The sequence below is a fragment of the Topomyia yanbarensis genome, chromosome 1 (assembly GCF_030247195.1).
Source record: "Topomyia yanbarensis strain Yona2022 chromosome 1, ASM3024719v1, whole genome shotgun sequence".
In the NCBI taxonomy this organism is placed as follows: Eukaryota; Metazoa; Arthropoda; class Insecta; order Diptera; family Culicidae; genus Topomyia; species Topomyia yanbarensis.
In genome coordinates this window covers 182,910,588-182,932,782 of record NC_080670.1, presented here as the reverse complement: position 1 = coordinate 182,932,782, position 22,195 = coordinate 182,910,588, and the positions used below count along the sequence as shown (strand labels likewise).

At 40.9% G+C, this 22,195-nt stretch overlaps 2 protein-coding genes and 1 long non-coding RNA gene across 10 annotated transcripts in view; 2 read left to right on the top strand and 1 right to left on the bottom strand.

Moving 5' to 3' along the window:
- The first annotated feature begins 202 nt into the window (after positions 1 to 202).
- Positions 203 to 777, top strand: LOC131676437 (uncharacterized). The gene is made up of 4 exons (XR_009303177.1): positions 203 to 330; positions 388 to 471; positions 525 to 594; positions 648 to 777. It is a non-coding gene; the product is annotated as an uncharacterized LOC131676437 (long non-coding RNA).
- A 217-nt stretch (positions 778 to 994) lies between these two features.
- On the bottom strand, positions 995 to 5,742 carry LOC131683842 (mitochondrial-processing peptidase subunit beta). 2 transcript variants are annotated; one of them, XM_058966202.1, is made up of 5 exons: positions 5,500 to 5,742; positions 5,049 to 5,447; positions 1,823 to 2,689; positions 1,413 to 1,760; positions 995 to 1,353 (listed from the first exon to the last, which is right to left on the bottom strand). In XM_058966202.1, exons 1-5 carry the CDS (start codon positions 5,662 to 5,664, stop codon positions 1,213 to 1,215), a joined length of 1,920 nt encoding a protein of 639 aa, XP_058822185.1. In that variant the 5' UTR covers positions 5,665 to 5,742; the 3' UTR covers positions 995 to 1,212. The 2 variants fall into 2 exon arrangements, with proteins under 2 accessions (XP_058822185.1, XP_058822177.1); XM_058966194.1 differs by lacking the exons at positions 5,049 to 5,447; positions 5,500 to 5,742 and adding an exon at positions 2,919 to 3,145.
- Positions 5,743 to 5,954: 212 nt separating this feature from the next.
- Positions 5,955 to 22,195, top strand: part of LOC131683819 (F-actin-monooxygenase Mical) — a 167,137-nt gene continuing 150,896 nt past the window's right edge. For 2 of the 7 annotated variants that reach the window (XR_009304572.1, XR_009304567.1), the window contains exons 1-2: positions 5,955 to 6,157; positions 16,254 to 16,769. The gene's annotated coding sequence lies outside the window, so the exon portion shown is untranslated. Of the gene's footprint in view, positions 6,158 to 15,812; positions 16,186 to 16,253; positions 16,770 to 22,195 lie in introns of those variants that run through there. The other 5 variants (XM_058966180.1, XM_058966173.1, XR_009304568.1 and 2 more) reach the window with 4 other exon arrangements.

The window sequence follows — 22,195 nt, the reverse complement described above, 5'->3', positions numbered from 1 at the left end:
CAACGAACGTCCTTCATTGGACGATTTTGAAACCAACCTTTCTTGGAGGGTTCCGAATAAAACCCTCTGTTGATGGCGCTACCTCGAGCAACACGCATCTTGAGGCTGACGTGCTTCGAGGCAACCCTAATGCTGACCTGCTTCGCGACAACCCGTAACTGTTATTGTGTGATGAGTGTCATCGGCAGAAAACGTGTTGGATAGCGAGTGTGAACGGAGCAGCAAAATTTAACAAACGTGATTTACCTATATCTCTAACATATATTTGTCTTTGCAAAGTATAAACCTTAGTGCAAAATCATTGCAAATACCGTGCTTAAATAACCGTTGGTAACAGATCGAAAATGTTTATCGGTAACCCCTTTTTTAATGTTAAACTATTTAAAGGTTAGATCACTCGTTGGCACCGCTGGTACCGATTATTCTTAACCACGCTAAAGCATTCGCAGTAAAACATATAAAATCTAGTTTGTAAGTATGATGAATTCAAAACGATGGCTCTATGTAAAAATTATGAATTTAAGCCGTAGGCGCCAGGCAGGCATTTAATCAAAGAAGTTGATTGACAATTGTTTGCGAAGGAAAAAACTAAACGTATGTATCTACTAACCTTATTCATAACCTCATCTAACTCTAATGAATTGCAGGAGATTTTTAATCCTGCTGGGATACAAATATACTGGTGATTACGGACTCGGAAATTGCATTTTGTTTCACGTCAATCAACACCCTCTAAGAACGGTTGGTTTCAAAATAGTCCAAACCGGGAAAATAGGCATAACCCACTCACCTTAAGCGAAATTGAAGTTTTTGCTATTCTCCCGTAGGCGGTGCTAGTTACACCCGGAAAGCAGATTGTATAATAGAAAACATCTAGAAACTCGAGCTATTTCAAACAAATTTTTTTAAAGGTTTGGATTTTTTTGGTTTTATTAAACAGGACAGCTGGTGATCTGATTTGGGGTTTCTCATCGTATTACACGTAAAACACATGTTTCTGTTTCGTGCTATTTTATTAGGTTTACAGCAAAAACTATTGAATTATTCGTCTCTTCCTTGAAGGACTTGCCCGGGAATATTCCTCTGAACGTACACCCAGTTATTTATTTTGGGGTAACGTAAACATCGCTCCTTTGTTGTTTGATTTCGTTTTTGGCTACCAATAGAAATTATATACCTCCTCTCAGCTCGGACCCAAGAATCTGTGGTCGTTTACACTCGGACCCAGGACATCGAACCACGAATACGCATGTAATCGGGCAGGTTCTCCACTGGTCCAACGGCAGCAACTGCCGGGCAACGATCGAAAATGTATTTCATCCCAACGCTGCGTACGTTTTGGGCAGTAACGCTCTGTAAAAAAAAACATTTGTACTATGGGAATTAATTTCGTTGAATATATGTCCACTGACGTCAATCCTCTTCTCCAGTTCGTGCAACGGAATGCGACGGTTATAGCACAACATCTGGCGACCAATGTCCTCGCAAATTGGAGTCGTTCCATCCAACTGCAGCAGCATATTGGTTTTGAGCAGATTCTTGGCACGGTCGACTTCGCTTTCCGTAACCATGGTGCACAAGCGCATCCACTCGTTCTGCAGGTTGAACATCATATCCTCGCATTTGAGAGGGTCGCACACGAAATAGATTCCCCACAAGCCGGTATCTTTGTAGCAGGTGTTGAACGACTGGAAGCTATGGCAGAGATTATCCTCGGCCGCGGCAGCTGCCAGTTTCGAAGCATTGTTGGCACCGCCTCCCTGAGAATAGAAAAAAAATGATTTTAATTCTGAATAGTATAAAATCAATTAATGTAACTTACATGCGAACGATCCCACGCTCCGATCAAAGTATTGGCAACCATCAGTGGAACATTGTCCTGATCCGTCCAGCCACAACCCTCAACGGCAATGGCAACATGGGCAAGAGGAAGCGAATCATCACGAACGCGAACCTCTGATCCGGTGAATCGGCATGGCGACAGCAGCGGAGCCTTACCATCGAAAGTGCTACCGACCTTGCCCAAACTGGACTCAGCCAACCTTACCAGGTCGTTATGCTTGACTCCACCGGCCGCAGCCAGTACGATACGAGGGGCCTTGTAGTGCGAATCGATATACGCTTGCAGATCCGATTTGCCAATAGATTGGATGTTCTTGGTAGGTCCCAGAATGGTATTGCCAAGCGGAGTTCCCTGGTAGGCGGTAGCATGGAGATGATCAAAAACGACCTCCTGTAGATTGCTTTCGACTTCTTGCATCTCGCGCAGGATAACACCGCGTTCCCGTTCGATCTCCGCCTCTCCCAGCTTAGAGTTTTGAATAATATCCGACAGAATCTCCACCGCTTTCGGGACATCCTTCGACAAACACTTGGCGTAGAAAACGGTCTGTTCGCGAGATGTGTACGCATTCAGATGGGCACCCATGTTTTCCACTTCCAGCTCCAGATCGGTCTGGGAACGCTTGGCAGTACCCTTGAATGCCATATGTTCCAGAAAATGAGCAACGCCATTGTTGCGATTGTCCTCGTACCGGGATCCGGCATCAATCCAAAGACCAACGGTTGCCGTCTGCGAACCGGAATCCTCGCTAGCTACACGCAGTCCACTGTCCAGCTGGGTTGTTTCAGTGGGCGGAACGTTGACCAGAGCAGCACGGAAGTCGGCGGCGTTCGAGGATTTCAGGCGCTGCGAGACAAAAGAAACTTTAATAAGTATAACCTCACATCCAAAACAAATCGGAATTCATTTTTGTGATTATTCAAACATTTTAGTTACTTCAAGGATATACACTTAAAAAGCAAATAATATTCGGGTAATAACACAAATAGGAATTGCAATTCGGTTCAAAAGCTGCAATCCATAAATCGGAATTACGTAATTAAGACAATTTTCTTCCACAGCAAAATCATCTCACCTGAATCAGTCGTGGACCTTTACCGCACACCCGCAGGGTGTTGGTCAGCTTTAGCAACGATGCCATTGTGTTGAGTTCGATCACAAGCAAAAGAGCTGCAGAATCCGGAAAAAATATGTATCAAACTTGCTGACACTGCACCACTGATGGAAAAGGTGGATTTTCGACTTCGTTCGGTCGCCTTCTCGCAAATCGCTTCAGGCAAGATTTTTTTTGACAGCAATGCAATTTTTCTGCTTTGACAGTCGATGAATCGCTGTATTTTCATCGATGATTCAACTCGACGAAAGAATAGTGCGAGAGCCCGGTCTAAAAATGCGAAATTTGATTAGGAATTTTTGATTGACTTTTTGATAAGATTCCTGCTTAAATATAACAACCGATTGCGAGGCTGATCGAGTCGGAATCGGTTGAGGCATTTGGCATCAAAATTCAGATAGAAATTATTCAGAATTTCGCCGGGAGAAAGCTTTCAAAATTATTACAACCCTCTAAGAACGGTTGGTTTCAAAATAGTCCAATGAAGGACGTTCGTTGGACCAATTTGGACAACGTCCAAATAACCGTTCAACAAACGTCCATCGTTGGACCCGTGTTGAACGATTTTGAAACAATTTTTTGGACGTCTCAGTGGGAAAGGAAAGCTTTACACTGAGAAGCCCAAAAAATGCAAAAATTTGTTTCAAAATCATTCAACACGGTTCGTCAAACGTCTGCTGAACGGTTCGTTGGACGTCGTCCAACGTCGAATCAACGAACGTCCTGCATTGGACGATTTTGAAACGAACCGTTCTTAGGGAGGAGGTTCCTTTTTACTAGGGTGACCAGAATCATATTGCACATCGGAGTTACTGAATAATATTGTGGCCAAATTCATTCATTGTTGATTGGAGTAATTATATTACTTAACTAAAAAATGATAAAAAACTATTTTCTGTTACGATTTGGCATGATCACGACACTATTCACTAATGCAGAACTGTTGGTAGTCCTAGAGATAATCTATCATTTCATTGCGTGCAGCCATTTGATGTAAATCAAAGTATGGGTGTCAAGTATTTGGGAGGTTTTTCATTGCTCACACAAGAAAAAAAATTAGAACTCAAATAATTTGCGGAAAGCGGTTAAGGGATCCGATGGAAATAGAAAACATTGTAATTAGGAAGAAGGCACACTGAATATTATTGATCAATGTGAAAAGCATCGCCCTTGAATCTAAAATCTCAAAAGAACGGTATAAAATAAAGCCCCACAATTTTTATTGTAAAACTGCTTTTATTTCTGCTCTGAATCGTTCGCATATTTCATCGGAATCCCGCTTCGACCCTCTTCAATCACGGCTGGTGCATCGCGTCCTAGATTCTGCTCCAGTCCTTGCCATGACCTACCGAGAAATGCATCCCCAGAGCTGACTTGTGCTAGTTCATTCTTGCCCCGTAGCTGAATCTCCTGGCATGTATTTCCATTCGTTCCGTCGTCATTGCCGGTAACATTCCTAACCTTACCGGTTATCAGACTTATATCAGAAGCATTAGAATCCACGAGCTTCGGATCGAACGGCTTATGCAACCGTCCGCTTGGTAGTATATCGATAAAATTGGTACTGTAGTTAGTCGGAAACTGTCCAGTCCAGGCCGGATTGAATGCCAGCTCACATTCGTACACCGACACAAGAGGTTTGAAGAAATCTCGCGAAGTGAACAGATCATTCTCCGGACAACCAACCAAAACGAAACAATCAATCTCGACAAAATTGGCCAACTTGGCTGGGTTGATTTTACCCATCGACACGATGTAAGTTCGGATGTTGCGAGCCTTCGCCAGTTGCTGGATCCGGTTGACCACGTCCAGGTAACCGCTAGCAGTCAGCGTGGCGACAACGATTCCCAGCGAGGTAGCGTCCTTGCATTTCTCAATGTAAAAGAGACGACGTCGAAGCCACCTAGAATCCAACGGATCGGAAGGGTTCAAAGAGTTTGCGTGCGGATCGAAACGAAACCATTGTTTCGCCTGAATACTATTTGAGGTATTGAAAAAACTTTGATTGTCGCTGCCGATATAAATGCATGTCGTTTCGACGAAATTTTTTCCGGCCAACTTCCAGCATAGCAGATCGGATTCACTGCCGACGGTGGCCAGTTGAGCAATCGTCAGTTTGTTATAGTAATCTTTCATCGCACTTTCAATCTTACTGATGCAGTGAGCGTAGCTAACATCATAAAACACGGCAAGATCAGCATCTGGATCAGAGAACCGTTCGCGAACAGCAGCCTCAAAACGTTCGGTATCCAGTTGTCCTCGGAGAAAAACATACTTTGTTGGTAGACGAACGGAACGGCTGAGGCAAGCGTGTCCAAAATGGATCACACCATCAGCGTTTACGTGCGAAGCAGCAATCTCATCCACGCAACAACTTCCGTACGATGTATCCCCCAATATGAACAGTTCCAGCGAAGCAATCTCCTGCTGGAGTTGTTCGAGCACTGTCGTACAGAATGGCAGTAGTACATCCGGGAACTGCAGGCATATCTGAAAATGTTCCCATTGATATGAATGGAACGATTAAAACTAAATCAAGTACCTTTCGAAGGTTATTTGTCTGGATCCAATCCACGCAACCTTTCAACTCTTGATGATCCCAAAAACTCTGCAGGTTGAGATCTTCCGTTAGGTGTTCGGTCTGGTCCAGTTCAACCTGTCGCTCAAGTACAGCCACATCACTGGAACTAAATACCGCTGTCGTCATAGTCGGTTTTACACACAATTACGAAACGTTTAATAATTAGAAATTAAAACGCAAAACCAGGATCGTTTACTCGTGTCGCAATGTTTAATCTGTTTCTCTATTTACTAATGTCATTGAAACTTACAGTAGGGTCGAACATTCGACTAACCGGTTTTTTTATTTGCTGTCACTTTTGACGTTTCGAAAATCGATTATTTCTCTCATCTAATCGAAAATTGCTTTGCTCTTTCTCTCGCGCGGGTCGCGTTTCATTCCGCGAGTCTTTCGCCGATGATCCGCGAGAATGTAGAAAATATTCGTGTCGTTATGTTTGTGGTGATCGGACGTGGCTGCTCGTTTGTTGCTGCTCTGTGTCTCGCGAGTGCTCCTTCTTCAACATCATCATCAGTGACGGTTTTTTTTTATTATTACTCTTTTCTGCGTTGGCATTTGGCGAAATAGCGACGATAAAAGTAAAAATGATTAATAATTGGACGGTGAATCAAGTGAAAAAGTACGGCGTGAAAGAGTGAAAACTTTTCGACCTCTACCTCCCCCCCGCGCGGCAAGTTGGGCTCTGCTGGTGCTGATTGCTGTGTGGTGAAAATTATTCGGGAAAATGTGCTGAAACAGGCTTTCTTTTTCGATTTCGGTCGGTGATGGTGTGTGCGTTTTGCATTTTGAACGTCAGTTTTTGGGTGGAGCATTCGGTCGGTGCGGAGGAATCGCTGTCTGGAACATGTATAGCTAGCTACACTATCGTAATGGCTGAGATGAGGGATTTTGATCGATTATGTAAAAGTACGAAGGTTTCTTGCGATGGTGCCGTGGGTTTGACGTAAGAATACACTTTAAAGGGGTGCAGTGGGAAGGAGCTCGATGGCGTCCGGAAGTCCGTCGAATTCTTCGAATATTTTTTTATTTGTATTGAGTGCTTTTTGTGGGTTTGAATATTTCGACCCCCTTCACAAGAGTGGGAGAGTCGCAGAGATTATTCCCGGTCGGTAGATAGTCAGTGTTGCCAGTTTAGGCGGCAAGTATTAAAATTTTTCGCTGCGATTTTTCTCGTCAGTAAAAAAAATTGCGCAATAGCGGGAGCATTGTGCGTTTGTTATGACTTCTTCGTGAAGCTCCACACCAGGTATCTGCTACGCCGCCATGATTTCAAAGTCAACATCTAAAACGTCACATTAAGGTCGATCCACAATGAACAGAATCGATTCGATCCACAATGAACAGAATCATTCGACACAACTTTGTGAAAGTCGAGTTCGTTTGATTTATTGATGCATTATGGTATAAAGTTTTTGTTATTCACCGACATGTCCAAAACAACACTTTTCATCAATTAGCGGTCCTATATTTTCGTTTTTTAACAAAAAACTAAAGATTGAGTCATGCCGTACCATGGCTGCCAAGTGAAGATCGAACTTCGAGCAAAACGAGCAGAACAATTTGAACTGTCAGTGGGGCCCATAATTTTTGTGCCCGCTGAGATGTTGACTTATGTCAGTTCAATACAAATGGGATAGGGGTGCCATATACGTGCTCCACACTCACTGAGTTACTGAGCAGCAGAGCACTAAAGAAAAGGAAACTTCTTGAGCGTTTTTATAAAACGTCATATCTGCAATGAGTTACTCTCTTTGTTTACTTTCTCTTCTGTTAATAATTCGGTCACTTTAACATTTATCCCTCAGCTCTTTGCATAATATGCTAGCTAAAACCACCGTCTTTCGATCTGTACTGTAAAATAAGTGAACAGCCGTAAAAATCGAAAGAGAAAGTATAAACAGAGAGTAACTCATTGCAGATATGACGTTTTGAAAAATCGCTCAAGACTTGTTGTATTAAACCAATACTCTGAAATCGAAACTTTTCCGTACGAGAATTCAATACTTTTTAATCTCGGGATATCTCGTTTCGAGAAGCCGAGCAGTCCAGCGAATCAGACTACGATAAATATCAGGTATACACGCAGCAAACAGAACTAGATTTGAGGCTCAGGAGGGACTTTCAAAAACTGACTATTTGAGAAACCTGATGAATGGCCTTAGCAATGCTAACAACAGTGATAGAGCACTACTAGGCGCTCAACAATCCTGGCAGACAAATTAAACCTGCTTCGAGTTCATCTCGTCAGTTACTAGTAGTTAGACGATGTATCTAAACTAATACCCAAATTAGCACTAGTTCGACAAAAAAATCCAAACAGTTCGAACGACCCTTGTGAACGCCTAAAGCAACTGGCTTGTCCCGAGTGATATCCCTGGAATTGCTGAATATATTGCTGACTGACAAAGACGTACTGAATTGTGAATAACATTGCTACCCAAACCATGTGGTCAAGCTCGACATCAGAGACTTTAATGCTCAAGTTGGCCAGGGAGTTTGAACGCAGACCGGGTATTCGATGGTACAGTGCCGACCAGTGAACGAACGAAAATGTCCTAAGACTCATCGATTTCGACATTTCCATGAACATCAGAGTAGCTCCCATTAACATCGCCCTCTTCAGAGATACCCACGGAGATTATCTCAACAGAGACTCAAATCGACCACGTTCTGGTTGATTTGCGGCAGTTTTTGGGCGCTATCGACATAAGAACGTATGGGGGTGCTAATATCGACTTGGACCACTATGTAGTGATGTTCAAGCTGCGTCTAAAAACTATCCGTACTGAACAATGTAAGATACCGGTGCCCGTCACGGTATAACACGGACCAACTGAGGGAGACAGTCTATTCGCAGCAACCCGGTGACGTCGCTGCCGTAGGAGGAGGAGCCGAACAATAGTAGCCGCATGATGTCGATGACACTTCAGGCCGGAAAACGGCAATTCGATACTAATGCGCTTTCCGACGAAGGATCGTCGGCTAGTCGTTGATAGTGAGGCGGACGGGCACGGGGTAATATCAACCGCTTTGAGTACGATTCGAGGAAAGTCTAATTGATGGTGTCGTCGAAGGGTTCAAAGGAGAAGTTTCCGCTGTTTAACATTCGAACGGTACCAGAGCTGCCAAAGAAGATTCGCAGATGTGGTGAAAAAGTATTCCCATCTAACTAGCGTTCCAGTGAAAGATTACCCGTTGGGAAAACTGAGAATTGCCATTGCCGCGCATTCGAAGATTGGTTGGACAGTCTATGGTTCGGAGAGCTGAAGACAGAGTACGCACATTTACCTGAATCTGCCCTCTATTGTTCCGGCAAGCAATCAAGATCTCCATGACATGCTGCGAGAACAATACATGCTGAATCAGACAGCGATGTCAACATTTGCAGTTCGAGCTCGAGAGATGCTTGATACGACGACGAGGCGAGTGGGTGATCGGTTCGAAATGGGGTTGCTGTAGCGTGTAGACGCACGACGCTATTCGATGGCTGTCCGCCGGGTTAAGGCTCTGGACCGTAAGTTGGACAGGAATTCAGACTTGGAGAAAAACGTGTGCCAGCAGATCGAGGACTATCAAGTCAAACGCTACGTGCACAAAGCAAGTGATGCTGAATTGCAAGGAACAGCACGAACCGCTGCGTGGGACCTACCCCTGAATGTCGTGGTGCATCCGATGAAACCAGGGTAGGTGTGCCTAGTCTGGGATACCGCAGCATCAGCGAACGGTGTCTCTTTTAACTCAAAGTTACTCAAAGGTCCGGATTTGTTAGTTCCGCTTCTTAGAGTAATCTGGAATTTTTGGGAGCGCTCAGCCTTTGGTGGTGTGACATTCAAGAAATGTATCGCCAGATCCGGATCAAACCTTAGGATAGCTTGGGCAGTGATTTTTGTTCTGAACGAAGAGTGAAGGTGTTTCGTTCCACATGTTCGCCCTATTTAGCTCAATTCGTGAAGAATTTAAATGTTGCACATTTCGCGAAGAAGTATCCTGAAGCAGTGGCTCACGCGGCGGAGAGCGTCTTAAAATACTGCAAAGAAGTTGACGGAACGATTGATTCTTTGGGGGAGATATTGGATGAGAAGAATGCAGTAATGATGCGTTAAGTCAGCCGTAAGAACGTGTAGTCGTATCGGCAGAAACGAAAACATTTTTTGAATCCCATAGAACATAGGACAATAGCTTATAACGGCGAAGTAGAAACATGGAAGGTGGCATTTTGACGGCTGGCTTCATCAACGGCAGATCAAGAACTAACTAAATCTTAACTATACGGCAAATCCTCCGAAAATGTCATGAATATCCCGTCCCGATGCACCACTAGTTCATCGACGTCAAATTCGACACAGCGGACCGTGTAGAGCTATGAAGTCTTGGACGCGTACGGCTTCCATAGGGAAGTTGATAAAACTGATTCCCGCTGCCATGGATGGTGTGCGAGCTTGTGTCAATATTTTGGTCGGCCTCTTGAATCCGTTCGAATAGACTCTTTCCTTCTATTTAGTATATCACTAGAGCCATGCAAAAAGCGCCCTTGTTGACGACGTGAACATAATCGGCAGGAAACATGTAGATGATAGCTGATCTGTATATCCGACTGAAATGCGAAGCAGCAGGACTACGGCCCAAGGCGAAGTACCTGCTGGCTGGCAAAACTAAGCGCGATAGGGAATGTCTGGTAGTAGGACACATAAAGTTAACTTTCACCTCCAATCTGGCAGGTTAACGACAACGAGGAGGTTTAACTAAATGAACCAAAACCTGGGGAGTATTTGTCGCCAGAGAAGTTGGAGGCAAACGGCCATACACAGAGTTACATGGAAAATGAATCTTGAACAGATTGAATTCTAAGGGATATAAAATCAGGAAAAAGAAAATACATTTTGTAGACTGCTGGCAGAAGCTTAGGATACGTCCCAGGAATCGACCGAGAACGAATCGTTTACACCAAATTGCCCTTTGCAAAACTTTCCAACGAGTGACTCCGAAGAATATTCTGACGGATTTGGCGGAGGCGTTAAGGTAGTACTACAAGTGATCTGAAAACTAGCTGCAAAAATGTTGGAGAGGTGGCTTAAGGAGTATGTTAATCATCGCAATTACTAAGTAGGTCGAGGACAAGGGCCAGATTATAAAAGGAGAGCTGTTGTTCTACGCCTCTGCATCACTGCTTTGGCAGGTCCATTGAGTAGGATTTTCAATTGATCATTTGAGCAAGCCAAATTCCCTCGCATATCGCATATGGAAGCAGTCATACATTTTTAAGGATGGCGATGGGCGGAACGCTGCAAATTATCGTGGAATAACCAGTCTTTCTGCATCCTCGAAACATTTTGAGAGAATTGTGAGTGCTGCCATGCTATATTGTGCAAAGAATTACATCTCGTTCGATCAGCATGGATTTACGCCAGGAAGATCAGTCGCAACAAACTTGCTGAGTTTCACGTACAAGTGCATCACGGGCATGGAGGCCAAAGCACAGATGGATGTCATATATACAGATCTAAAAGCAGCGTTCGACAAAGTTGATCACAGGATACTTCTTTGCAAGTTATCTCGACTGGAAATGTCTTCTCAACTCGTGGCCTGGTTGGCATCGTATCTTTCTGGAAGAGTTTTACAAGTAAAATTGAATGATAGCATATCATCGCAGTTCACAAATAAATCAGGTGTTCCGCAAGGCAGTAGCTTAGGACCGTTGCTATTCGCGATATTTTTTAACGATATCGCATTGCTTTTGGGAGCTGGTTGTAAATTGGTTTATGCAGATGATTTGAAACTGTACCTCCTAGTTCGCACGGTAGAAGCACAGAGAACAGACGTCCATCTTCAGCATTCAACTTGTGTAAAATCTCTAACGGTTTCGAAGGTAGTTTGGATATCTAAACCTGGTGCGTTACTGTCGTCATGTTTTTTTGTGGTTGAGTGCGACAGAATTGACAGCGGTTATTCCTCTACCCAGTCAAACTAGTCCGGAACCGATTCGGACTTCCAGCATGAATTCCAGCTCAAATGCGTCAACCGATAGAGTCGGAATCGGTTGTTTTCTTTGAGCTAGATTCCATGCAGAATCCATCCAGGATTTCGAACCGGTTTCGGAATCGATTTGACGGATAGTTGGGATAGATTGGTGTGGCGGCGCTAGTGTTTTTAGTATATTAATTCAAATGTTTACACACGTTTTTTAAATATTTTTGTTCGATCATGGATGTCTGTTCTCTGTGGTAGAAGATTGTTGGCGCTTACAAGGTCTGCTGCAACTGTTTGTTGATTGGTGCTGCAAGAATAAGCTTGTCATTAACGTGGCCAAATGCCAAGTGATAACGATTCATCGAATTCCACGGCCCGTTATGTTCAATTTCAGCATTAGTGGCATTATGGCATCTCAAAAGCTTCGCGTCAACTGGGTTTTATCTTCAAAATTGCTAAAGAATTCAAGGATCCGCTTTGCATGAAAGCTCTGTACTGTTCACTCGTTCGCCCGATTCTTAAAAACGCCTCAGTGATCTGGTTTCCACATCATGTTTCGGTGCATTAGAATCGAACTAGTGCAGAAACGCTTCGTTCGCATGGCACTAAGAAGCCTGCCATGGCCAGACCCAGTTAATCTGCCACCGTATCCGGATAGGTGTCAATTGCTGGGACTTGAAACATTACAAAGTCGCCAAAAAATTCAACACGCGGTATTTATCGCAAAACTAATCAACGGGGAGATTGACGCTCCAGAGATACTTGCGGAAGTAGATATTTGTATACCAAATCGATCACTGCGAAACGGAACTCTACTTCAACACAGATTCCATAGAACCGTATTTGGATACAACGATCCGATTGCTGCATGCATTCATGCATTTACTGCTGTGGAGGAGCTCTTCGAATTTGGTGAGCCGTCCAGCCGCTTTGCCGACAAAATTAGACGATCTGCTGTGCTTTGATATTGCTTTTAATGTGAAGATTTATGTGTACTAGGACTTAAGATGAATTGTAGTTATAATTATTGTATGTGTTTGTGATTTTAAAAGATGATGGTTTTTGCGCTCGTCTGAGAATGGTATGAAAGGTGTCCAACTCAGATGGGCTTTTTCCCATCCTGATTGTCCATGTAGACTCTAAAGTCCGATGGACATAATAAAGAAATAAATAAATAAAGAAAAGTGTTCGTTTTTGGTTTCTCGTCAACCTGAGCTGTATTTGCTTCCCGGAACATAACTCAGGACAAGTCAGTTGCTTTGAACGTTCACATGTGCCGTGCGAACTGCTTGGAAGTTTTTTTGTGTCTAGTGCGAATTTGGGCACTAGTTTAGATACATTGTCTAACTAGACACCCAGATGGTGCTAGTTACTGACGAGATGAATACGAAACACAAAAAATAAAACTTAATTTAAGTTTGTAATTACGTTGTAAATTATTTTGGAAATAGTTCCTTTACTCTTTTATTAACTCACCAATATATGGTGACTAATTCCATTCTAACAACAATTTTCCAAAGCCCTGGTGAAAGATAACTGAGTCCCGTTTAATTTTACACGAAAAATGATAAAAGTAAAGTCAGAACTCTTTTCGCTGTTCCGTGACATGAAATTAATCCCTTGAACTCTTAAAAAACTCGCCTTGTGGCTTAAAATCATGTAGTTGAAGGAACTCAACGTCATTTAAAATTAAAATCAAGCCTAGAACTGTATTATTTTTGATTCTCCTACAAGTCAGGATCAGGAGAATTAAATGTACTTTATTTATCACCAATCTTTTTCCCATAAGGCTGATCAATACTAAATCGGAACAAGCATTTACGCAATGAAATATAATCTTGATTGACGCCGAGGAACAGATACAATTTAGCAAGATAAAACTAATAACTTCTTGAGCTTAAGTTCTAGTGATAGGAGATTTTCGACAACCTTTGTCATGCCTATGCCATCATGATAGTTCCAACTTTCTGCACAGAAGGCACTAGAATATAACTTTCTAACTGTAAATCCTAGTGACTGGCGTTTTCGGCGAAGTTGTTCATAGTTTTCAAATAGTTGCTGAAGACACTCGGTACATTTTTCAATTTTTCTTGAAAAAACATTTTTCGTGGAGGAGTTAAAAAAACAGTTTTTACTTTATACTTATTCTCTTAGAATTTCTATTTTTTGAAATTTTCTGCAAAATGGTACAACACATTAGTACATATAAATATTCTGAATATTATTGTACACTAGGTCGTTAAATAAAAAGTTATTGATTCAGAAGATTTTTAAGCAGATTCATCAAAGGTTCTTCGGATAGTTTTTTGAAGATATCGATGCAGTAGAAGATTGATCAGAAAATTCTTAAGATTCATCAGGAGAATTTTTCAGAATATTTTTAGTAGATTTTTCAAACAATTTACCAGCGTATTCTTTAGAAAAAAAATTTGGAAGCTTCTTCGGAAAAATTTTCAGATAATTTCTCATCAGATTTTTGAGAAGATTATTTGTAAGAATCATCAGAAGTTCTTCTAAATTGTTCAGAAAATTCTTTCACAGATTTTTCAGAAGATTCTTCAGATTAGAGGAATTATTCCTTAGATTATTCAGCAGATTCTTCACTACATTGTTCAGCAGATTCATTAGAAGATTCTGCAGAATATTTGGAGTATTTTGCAGAAAATTCCTCAGAAGAGTTCATAAGATTCTTCAGACGAGTCATCAGAAGATTTTTCTGAAGATGCTTGAGAAGACCAATTCTTTCGAAAGTTTTTCAAACAATTTCTTTCTAAAGTTTTTTCGAGAATATATCTAGAGAAAAATTAGAATAGGACGTATGTAACAATGAGATTCTCATAGGGGTCTTTCTCTTCTGTTCATTACTCCGCCATTTCAACATTTACTACTCTACTCTGCATAATATTCTAGTAAAAACCGTCGGCTTTCGATATGTACTGGAAAATTAGCGCAAAGTTTGGTAATGACGTCGTTATAAACGAAAGAGAAAGTAAACAAAGAGAGGCTCTCAATGTTACTTACGTCCTATTGAAAATTTTCTCTAGATATGTTTCGAATATTTCAGATGTTTCTCCAGAAATTTTTTTTCAGATATTTCGTTAGAAGATGTTTCAGAATATTTTAGAAGATTGCTCGGAAGTTTTCAGAAAATTTTTTGGAACATTTTTCAAACGATTATCCATAAGATTCACTAGAAAAGGTAGATTTCAGACCTCACCTTAATTGAATGCAAAACTCGCGAGACTATTACTTCTGGCCAGCTTTCCACAGCTTTAGACACCTGCACAAAAAAATTACTTTAATTTGTCACCGCGAGATTCATAATTTATATATTGAAAGTTGCGGAATTTGATTGAAAATCAAACGCACCTGATTTGGTCCACTGCACGCATCTGTGACCGGATTAATGGATCTTTGATTAGCCGGAGTATTCCCGGTTTTAGAGAAAAGCGATCCCCAGCGGCACTTAGTTAAGCGCCGCCGAATTCCTATCATAATTTACTAATAAAAAAATGCGGAATTTGATTAGAAATCAAACGCACCCGGTTTTATCCACAGCACGCATCCGTGGCCGGAGTTACGGGGTTAGAGTGCAAGGAGTGTTCCCGGAGGGAAATTTTGTAGTACAACAATGTGGTAGTTTGTCATTCTGTTTGTTTTCTTAAAATTTTAGCTTTTCGTAAACAATACCGTAAATAAATGTTACTGCAACTGAAAACCATCGAAATAGAAAGTGATCAGGTGCAACTGTGCCAGCAGTCTGTTTTAATTGCACGGTAGACAGAAGACATCAAAATTCCACTGCCGAATATTTTCCAAATTAAGAATATTTGAAGAAAATCGAATAAAAACAGCTGTTTTTGCTTTGGGACCAAGCTGATTTGATAAAAATCGAATGAGAAAGGTTCAATGTATCCGCTAGATGGCTAGACAGATTTGTTTGGGTTACTTTCGAATTATTATGAACAATTTATGATTCACCGGAAAATTTATTTTTACCTCGTTAGAACGTAACTCGATAAAACGTTACGAAAACGAAATTGAGGTATGACTGACTGTACTATAGAAGCGTCGAATTGTTTAAAACCTCCTACAATGGTTGTGTAACGCTAAATCACAACTATGTTAAAAATATATACGAATATAAACAAAATTATGTGTTAGCTCGAAACTTTTCATTCATTGAAATAAAACGGGTGTATTAACTTATTTGAATGGCATTTTGATAAATTTAAATAAAAAAGGCACATAAGAAAATGTGGCAACACTGCTAGCACCCTCATGAATATCGAGAGAGAATTGCGATGGTCCACCGAGGCGATATGCAAAAGCAGTGAGAGAGAGAGAGAGAGAGAGAGAGAGAGTGAAAATCAGCTCTCCTCACGTCGACCGTCGTCATCATCGCTGGCTGGCTGGCTGACTACATCACGCAGTTGGCTGGTCGGTCGATCACATACCCACCTAAATCGAAAGGGTCTATTCAGTCAGTGTAGCATCGAACTGGCACCGTCCCTGATGTTTGATGGTATCTCGTCGTGATGGATCGCCAACATCAACAGCATCAGCACTAGCAGTAGTCTGATTAGTGAGTGATTAGCCAGCCAGCAAGCACAGTATGATTGGATTGGAAATTTTCTTCGCTGATCTGTCGGTTCAAGTTTTCTCATAAAGTGTAAATGTGTGCGTTACTATCATTTGGAGAAAAGTCAGAAATTGTGCAGAATGTAACTAAATGCTATATTTTCTAGGTTTTGTCTTTTCTACGCAAACCAGGAAGAACAACTCGGTTTTAGTTAAAATCCGAAAGTGATGAGAGTTTAGGCACAATTATTACTGTTGGTACTATCGCGAGAATGCTTTGGATGAGGAATCAGTTGGTGCGAAAATGTGTGTTTAAAATAGTCACTTTTTAAGAGCAGCAAGAGAAAAATGTGTCTACAAAAAATTAAGTGAAATATAATTACCCACGAGTGTCCGATTGCGTTACACAGGAAAATACCAAAACCAAGTGTAGTTTTTTTTTGCGTTGAAAGCTTACCCAGCCGCCACCACAGGGTTGTTTGCAGCTGTTTGACAGTATCAGGCAAAGGTAAAGAAGAGTGTGCAGAGTTGGTTGTGCTGGGCTGTTGGTGTGAGTGCGATTATTATCACACGCCCCATCCATCCCGTGGAAGGTTGCAACAGCTGACCGAGCGGTGGACTATTTGCGTGTATTCTGGATTGGGAAATTGAATGAAGTTCGACTAGAGTTGCATCGATATCAGGTGAGTTTCGGTGGTATTGAACGAAGCGAAATCTAATATTCTGTTTAGTTTTTAGATAATGTTTTTGAGTATTGATTTTAAATTCGTCTTACGGGTATATTCCTCCGCATTTACAAAACAGAGCAAAATCAACCTCAATTACTGAATACTCTTTTTCTCAGGATAATAGATTTGAACGTCAAATTTGTCGACTTGTATTTGAATATCTCAGGCTGGGTGTTCTGTTGTTGCGGCTTAGAGCTTAAGGTGCTGGTCCTATAGACAAATCGTCGTATATTCGGGACTCAGCCAGGAAGGATTCTAAGAAGTTAGTAGGTCCATAGCAGTAGATCTGGAATTGTTTTGTACAATAAGAATCGGCTTCGAAGTAAACTGAAAAAAGTTCAAGTTCCGCCACGGAATGGCAATCAGTAATGGGTTTGACGTGGTATTTTTCTCAGGTAAAACTGAGTTAGGTTTTAACTCTAACTGGTAAAAAATGTCTGGTTTCGTATTAATTAGGGTAAGGCTCGATTAAGCTGACCAACTCTGACAAAAAAATCCGTACACTATTCGAATCGTAAGTCTGATAATGCTTGCTTGCTGTATGGTGTGCGGATTTTTTCGCTAGAATTGGACAGCTTAGAAACCGACAGTGGTGTCAGTAGGATTAATGGTATTGTTCTGTACGCCAAGAATCGTCTGCCAACTTCTGTCACAATAGAAATTTGTATTCCGCAACAGATCTGTTTTATTTTTCGTTAATGTACATGGGAATTAGTATCTCTTAAAAACTAAACTAGTTTTGAGAAATAAGTGACCCTGTTTTAGTCGATTATGTCCACATTTTATGACCATCTGCAGTGGAGCAACAAATAGACAGAGAACAGACAGTACGCGACAATTAATTATCCTGAAAACAAACCGCTAACCATCGGTCGGTCCCCTCGTGGTAATCGTACAATTATTAGTCTACCTATAATTTGCTATGTTTATCAGTGCATTGAAATAGGCGTCGCACGTTTCGCTCGGTTTCTCCGTTGATTCTTGTGGTTTCGTACCGGGGTAAAAATTAAAAAATGCACATCCAATATAAACTCTTTGATCCACTTGCTACAGTATGGGTCTATTGGCTGCGGTTTTGGGTGCCATCAGCGGTCAGGTCAATCCACTACAGCATAAATCCAGGTCGATGCAATTGTTTATTGTCATCAGGCAATGGTTAATGGTGAAACTTAATCTAATATCTCCTCTCCCTTCGATGACTAAGGGTACTAGGTGTGCGCTCTTCGGATCGTTAAGCTGCAAGGTACCTATATCGAAGGTAATTTGCAGGTTGAAGCGAAACGCACAAGTGACTGGAAATGTCGCAAAGAGAGTGTGGAAATGAAAGTTTCGTAAATAATTGGTAAATAACGGTTAGAAAAAAACCTTTGGAAATAGGTAATGAATTTCAATTTCAACTTCATTTCTCTACACGAAGCAATAATGATCGTGATATAGAATTAAAATCACGAGCACCGAAATAAAAAAAAAGAAATTAAGCACGCTGAATGTTGAATAAGGGATTATTACAGGATTAGGATGTACAACGATCCAACCTAGATCCTTAGTACGATTCCACAAACCAGATCTGTTCTGGATGCTAAATTGAACAATATAAAGAATGTCGTTGGTCCAGGGAAGTACCTTGAGATCATTTCTGTTCACACTATGTATGAATGATACAAGACTTGTAAGAAGTGAAAGGTTAAGAGTTGCTAGACTGTGACTCTTCAGTTTGTTCGACGGCAAGATTTTTAAAAATCAATCGATTGAAAACCTCATGTTGCGTGCGATTTTTGGGCCAGTGGTGCTTTTTTATGCTTTGAATCCTGGATCTTCTGAGCTTAAGATTTTTGGATCGATGGATCTTTGAACATTTCAACCTTTTCATCTTAAGAATTTGGGATTTTTGAATCCATTTATCTAGGTTTTAATATTGGAATAGTCGAATCAGGATCGTTGAATTTTAATATTTGGGGTTTAGTATATTGTTAGTTTTATTTATATCGTTATATTCGAACCTCAATTTTTTCAATACACTAAGGTTTTTTTACACGGTTTTTTTTGCATGGTTTTTTTTTACACGGCTTTTTTGCACGGTTTTCGCAATTAACACGGTTTTTAGCAAAAATATTGTAAGTCCTTTTAAAGGCAAAAGACTTAGACGATTTCTCAACAATTTTTTTGCACGGGTTTCGCAAAAATGTTCTAAGTCCTTTTGGAGGCAAAAAACAGACGATTTTTGATCAATTTTTTTTTTTGCGCGGATTTCGCAATTAACACGGTTTTAGCAAAAATCCTTATGAAGGCAAAAGACTTAGACGGTTTTTGACCAAGTTTTTTTTTGCACGGATTTTGAAATTTACACGGTTTCTGCTTTTCCATTTTGAATGCAAAGAATTTCGAAGATTTTTGGAAAAGTGGAAGTGATTGCTTTTGGAACAGCATTAACGAGTAGATGCCAAATGTTCATGTCTGAGGCCATTTAGAAAACCAAGATGGCGACTTCCGGTTTAGTGGAATTCGCTGAAACCCTATCAATATGGCTATTTTTGGAACGGGATTGATGAGTGGACGTCAGATATCGATGTTTAAGGCCATTTTAAAAACCAAGAAGACGACTTCCGGTTCAGTGGAATTCTCTATAACCCAATCAGCATGCATATTTTCAGAGCGGGTCTAATAGAGCGCATGATAGAGATCAGTGTCAGAGGCCATTTGGAAAACCAAGATGGCGACTTCAGGTTCGTTGGAATTCTCTAAAATCGAATCAATATGGGTATTTTTGGAATGGAATTGACGAATAGACGCTAGATATCGATGTCTGGTGCCATATTGAAATTCAAGATGGCGACTTCCGGTTCTGTGGAATTCTCCAAAGCCCAATCAATATGGGTATTTTTGGAACGGGATTTACGAGTAGGTGCCAAATATCAATGTCTGAGACCATTTCGAAAATCAAGATGGCTACTTCGGTTTAGTAAAATTTTCAATTACCACAACAATGTGAGAATTTTTGTAATAGCGTTAATGAATAGATACCGGATGTCAATTCCGGAAGTCATGTTTTCATCTAAGATGGTGACTTCTATTTTAGTGCCAAGACGATGTTTTAAATATAAAGACACGCGGCGAGAAAAACAGTAAATTTGGCTGCACGGTTTTACAAATTATTTGTCTGCTAGTTTTGGCAACCAGGAATATTGTGTAAACAGCGAGTGACTTGTAGTTTTAATGAATGCTTGGCGAATTCCTTTTTTGAAATATTTCCCACAATACTCAATCATGTAACTTGGAAACGCATTGATTTACGTTACTGAGCCTGTCTACATGTTTTTCGTTGCACTAGAAAAAATGTATCGAGGATGCAGACATGCATTTCTTTTCATTTCAATCTCGATACTCCCAACGCATTACTTCCTAAATCCGCCATATTTGTTTACATTTCTAGTTTGGAACCGTTGTTTTGGGTTCGATTGGAACTTTTGGCTTCAGTCTTCGCGCATCTCTATAAGCATCATCTCTGCTTTAGTGTACATCTCATTCATCTTAAGGGGGCGTCTGGTGTAGTGGGCAAAAAAATCGACTTCTTTTTTATCCGCTTAATTGTTAGTATTGAGCCTCTAGAATCGTCTTCCGCAATCTCGGTGACCACGCTGAACTTCTTTTGTTTTAAACAGCCATGCATTCCTCGCGCGTATTTGCTGTGACACACGCAGATTTCAATCTATCGGCAACAATTTTCTTAAGACTGACAGCGATAAAAATACAGTGTGAACAATACACTTTAAACTACTTCCACCCAAATTTTTAAGAGAAAATACCAAATGGAGTTTTCCACGTCATTTTTTCCGTGATGCAATTTGATATGGAGTATCCTTTAATAGCGTTTTTTCGAAACCGCGTTTTTCAAATTGGTGAACACGATAACTCAAAAACTAATCAAAGAATTGACTTGATTTTTTTTATGAAAATGCACAATATGTGTAGCCTGTCGGTGAACCACAGAAAACAGAATGAAACAATTGTTCTCTCTATTATTTTGAAGAAAAGTGCACGAATTTTACAGAAAAATATGAGATTTTTCGGTTTACATGAAGCCATTTTCCTAAACTCGAACTTTTTTTTGGGTTCATCGAGTAACTACAAGTCTAAGCTTTACAAATTTTACTTAATTTCCTGTGTCAAACAATTTTATCAAGAGTCATCGTGTTAGCCGCGGCGCTCCTCGACGTGGAAATGGTTGGACGTCTACTCTTGGAACGCTCGTATGTGTGGCTCTGCGTGGCTGCCGACCCTATTCTGCGCGGCGTGTGACGTGAGACGACTAATCTCACCTCACTCTACGTGACTTCACCCAATTCTGAAGAGTCACTTCGGGTGACGTGAGACTCCCATTTAACCGCAATGAGGAATCTCACCTCACCCGAGTCGACTCTCAGAATCGGGTGAGAAAAGTCACGTAAAGTGAGGTGAGTTTCGTCGTCTCACGTCACACGCCGCGCAGAATAAGGCCGCGCAAATATTTTTTTCGTACAGAATAAACGCACAAATTTAAAGCTTAACATTACATAAAAGATGCATTGTTTCCTTGCCTTCAAAATCGTAAAACAAAATAACTTTCGGTTTGAGCACTTTACACCAGACGCCCCCCTTAATAATACAGCGAAGACCTGATTTTATTATTTCCCCCTGATTATGTCAGCTTTTTGATTCGGCTTTGAGTCTCGCATGAAGATTCGCTCGATGAGCTCTAGCGGACGAACCAACTCAAGTTCGAGTAAATCCATTCATGAGCACATTTTTCTTATCTTATAAATGCAAAATATACAAAAATAAATCTATCTTTTTGTTTTACGCTGGATATTTATACTAAATAATCAGAACCATCTTGTGTGTTACAATGACGTCAGACCTCTGGCAACTGCATATTTGTCAATCCAGTTCCAAAACACTCCATGTTGTGAGTTATACAGAATACCGCTAAGCCGATAGTCTCAATGTTGTATTTCAAAATGGCCTCAGGCATTGATCTCTATCATGCGCTCATTAGGCCCGCTCGGAAAATATGCATACTGATTGGGTTATTGAAAATTCTGTTAGACCGGAAGTCGTCATCTTGGTATTCCAAATGGCCTCAGGCATCGATATTTGGTGCCTACTCGTTAATACTGTACCGAAAACAACCATATTGTTAAAGTGCGGGATAAAAGGAAACCTGAAGATCCGACGTTTCCACTTTTCCAAAAACCTAAGGAATTGGAAAAAGCAAAAACCGTGCTACTTGCATAATCCGTGCAAAAAAAACCTGCTCAAAAATCGTCTAAGTATTTTGCCTTCAAAAGGACTTAGAACATTTTTGATAAAACTCCGAAATCATCCCTTTTCCTAAAATCGTCTAA

Coding starts and splice junctions, on each gene's coding strand:
- LOC131683842 (XM_058966202.1), bottom strand. CDS start 5,664: ATGACGACAGCGGTATTTAGTTCCAGTGATGTGGCTGTACTTGAGCGA. Junction 5,448..5,499: donor AGACAAATAACCTTCGAAAG/GTACTTGATTTA, acceptor GAACATTTTCAG/ATATGCCTGCAGTTCCCGGA. Junction 2,690..5,048: donor CGATTGCTCAACTGGCCACC/GTCGGCAGTGAA, acceptor TTTGTCTCGCAG/CGCCTGAAATCCTCGAACGC.